This window comes from Ursus maritimus, unplaced genomic scaffold (assembly GCF_017311325.1).
Source record: "Ursus maritimus isolate PB19 unplaced genomic scaffold, ASM1731132v1 scaffold_14, whole genome shotgun sequence".
NCBI classification, from domain to species: domain Eukaryota; kingdom Metazoa; phylum Chordata; class Mammalia; order Carnivora; family Ursidae; genus Ursus; species Ursus maritimus.
The window spans coordinates 52,143,392-52,145,256 of record NW_024423786.1 but is presented as its reverse complement, the minus strand read 5'-3'; the positions used below and the strand labels follow the sequence as shown (position 1 = coordinate 52,145,256).

The 1,865-nt window shown below is 64.1% G+C and overlaps 1 protein-coding gene across 1 annotated transcript in view; it reads right to left on the bottom strand.

Moving 5' to 3' along the window:
- Window positions 1–348: 348 nt before the first annotated feature.
- RAB11B (RAB11B, member RAS oncogene family) overlaps window positions 349–1,865 on the bottom strand; it is a 17,763-nt gene continuing 16,246 nt past the window's right edge. Inside the window, exon 4 of the mRNA XM_040628286.1 lies at window positions 349–1,430. Coding sequence (XP_040484220.1) covers window positions 1,255–1,430 — 176 coding nt within the window. The 3' untranslated portion in view covers window positions 349–1,254. The remainder of the gene's footprint in view (window positions 1,431–1,865) is intronic.

The following is a 1,865-nucleotide window of genomic DNA, read 5'->3' as shown; positions in this document are numbered from 1 at the left end:
AGTGAGGACAGTCCAACCCCAGGGCTGGGAATAGGGAGCAGTGGGCACAGCTCAGGCCCTGCCAGGAGGCATCATCAGCTCCTGGGCCAGAAAGAGGTTGAATACATCCCCCAGCCACAGGGGCAGCTTGGACAGGGCACCCACCCCTCCCCCACAGGCCAAGGCCCCTGTGGTCAGTTCGTGGGCCTCTGCACTGTCCTAGGTGGCACTTGGACTTGGTCTTCTAGCTCCCTGCGGGGCTGAGCCAGGCCGATGCAGCCTGCAGCGGGACGTGTGCCTCGGGCAGCCCTGGCCCAGGCGTGGCCGCCTGGAGGAGAGAATGAAGACAAAGGCGCAGCGGCAGGTTTCTGTACAGGAAGTCGGATTATACATTTTAGTAACGGGCGGAAGAAATGAGGCATTGGGGCAACAGTGCGGGGGCCACAGGGAGAATAAGAGATCGAGAGCTGGGGTTTGGCGTCAATCTTACAAAGTGTATAAAGAATCTGTGTTTCTCTACAATAACAAAAAAACCAAAGGCTACAAGAGCGGTTGTATATACAAAACACGGAGATATTGCTTCACTTGCAACAGGTTCCTGACCAGACGGGAGACAAGACAGAGAGGGGCACAAGGAGGGGCTGGAGAGCGCGCTGCGTGCAAAAGGAGGGTGAGGGGGGAGAGGGGTCTTCTCCCAGCATAAATCTACAGGCAGGAGCTGGAGCCGCGCACGCACGGGAGAGGTCGAAGGCGTGTGCCAGTGCTGGCTGTGCGTGGGGAGCAGGGGGGCCGAGAGCCATGAGTGTCCGCCTGCCCCGGCCCCCTGGCGCCTTGCTCTTCGAGCTGACGCTCGGAAGGGGGTTCTGGGTGGGGGTCGGGGGACCAGTTGGGCCAACTGGCCACAGAGGGAGGGAGGCGACCGCTCCCTGGAGTCTGCCGTGGAAAACTGGAGAAGCCTGCTCGGCGTGCCCCTCCTCCTTGCCTCTGGCCGACCCGGTCCATCCTGCCACCCTCCCTGGCCCGCCGAGATGCACACTGGGGCCCGAGAAGAGCAGGTGCGGCGACCCGGGCGGTTGGCTTTCCTCGAGCGGGACAGCAGGTGCCACTCGACTCCTGTTCTTCCTGGGCCCCGGCCAGCCATGCGGAGCTCGATGGGAGGGCAGGAGCCAGGCACCGAGGGACGGAGAGGACGGGGCGGGGGCGCGCAGTGCGGTGAGGGGCGGGTGGAGGATGAGGACGCGCACGCGCACGGGCGCTCGGGCGGGGCGGGGGCGGTCACAGGTTCTGGCAGCACTGCAGCTTGTTGGGTTTCTGTCCGTCGGTGGTGGGCGGCACGCTGATGTCCACCACGTTGTTGCCGGGGGACTCGTCGTGGGCTGCGCGGTCGGCGATCTGCTTCTGTGACACGATGCGGTAGATCTCTGCAGGTGGGGGAATGCGGGGTGACCCATCTGGACCTCACGCCCTCAGGAGAGCACCCCCAGGGCAGAGTCCAAGACCCCTCTCAATGCCCCCCCCCGTGCCCCCCCTCCCATCACGTCGGGGGGAACGAGGGCAGGGGCTGGGCTCCTGGAGGCTCCCACCCGGTCACCAAAAGCTGGCTGGGTGCTCAGCAAGGCCGGGATCTGTGTCTGGTCACAGAGGTACCCCCAGCCCGGCCTCTTCTCCTGTAAGATCAGAGGCCCCTCCTTCTCAGAATAAACGCCCAGGGGCCCTATGCCCCCGCGGCTGACAGAGCTGGCAGTTCTCAGGTGGGGCCACGCAGAGAGCCCCGCAGAAGCTGGGTAGAGGGGGTCTCTATGTCCTCAGGATCTGGCCTGATCCCACGAAGCACGCCATGTGTGTGCTCATGTCCAAACCGGCTTGCGGGTTTCAAGAATAACACT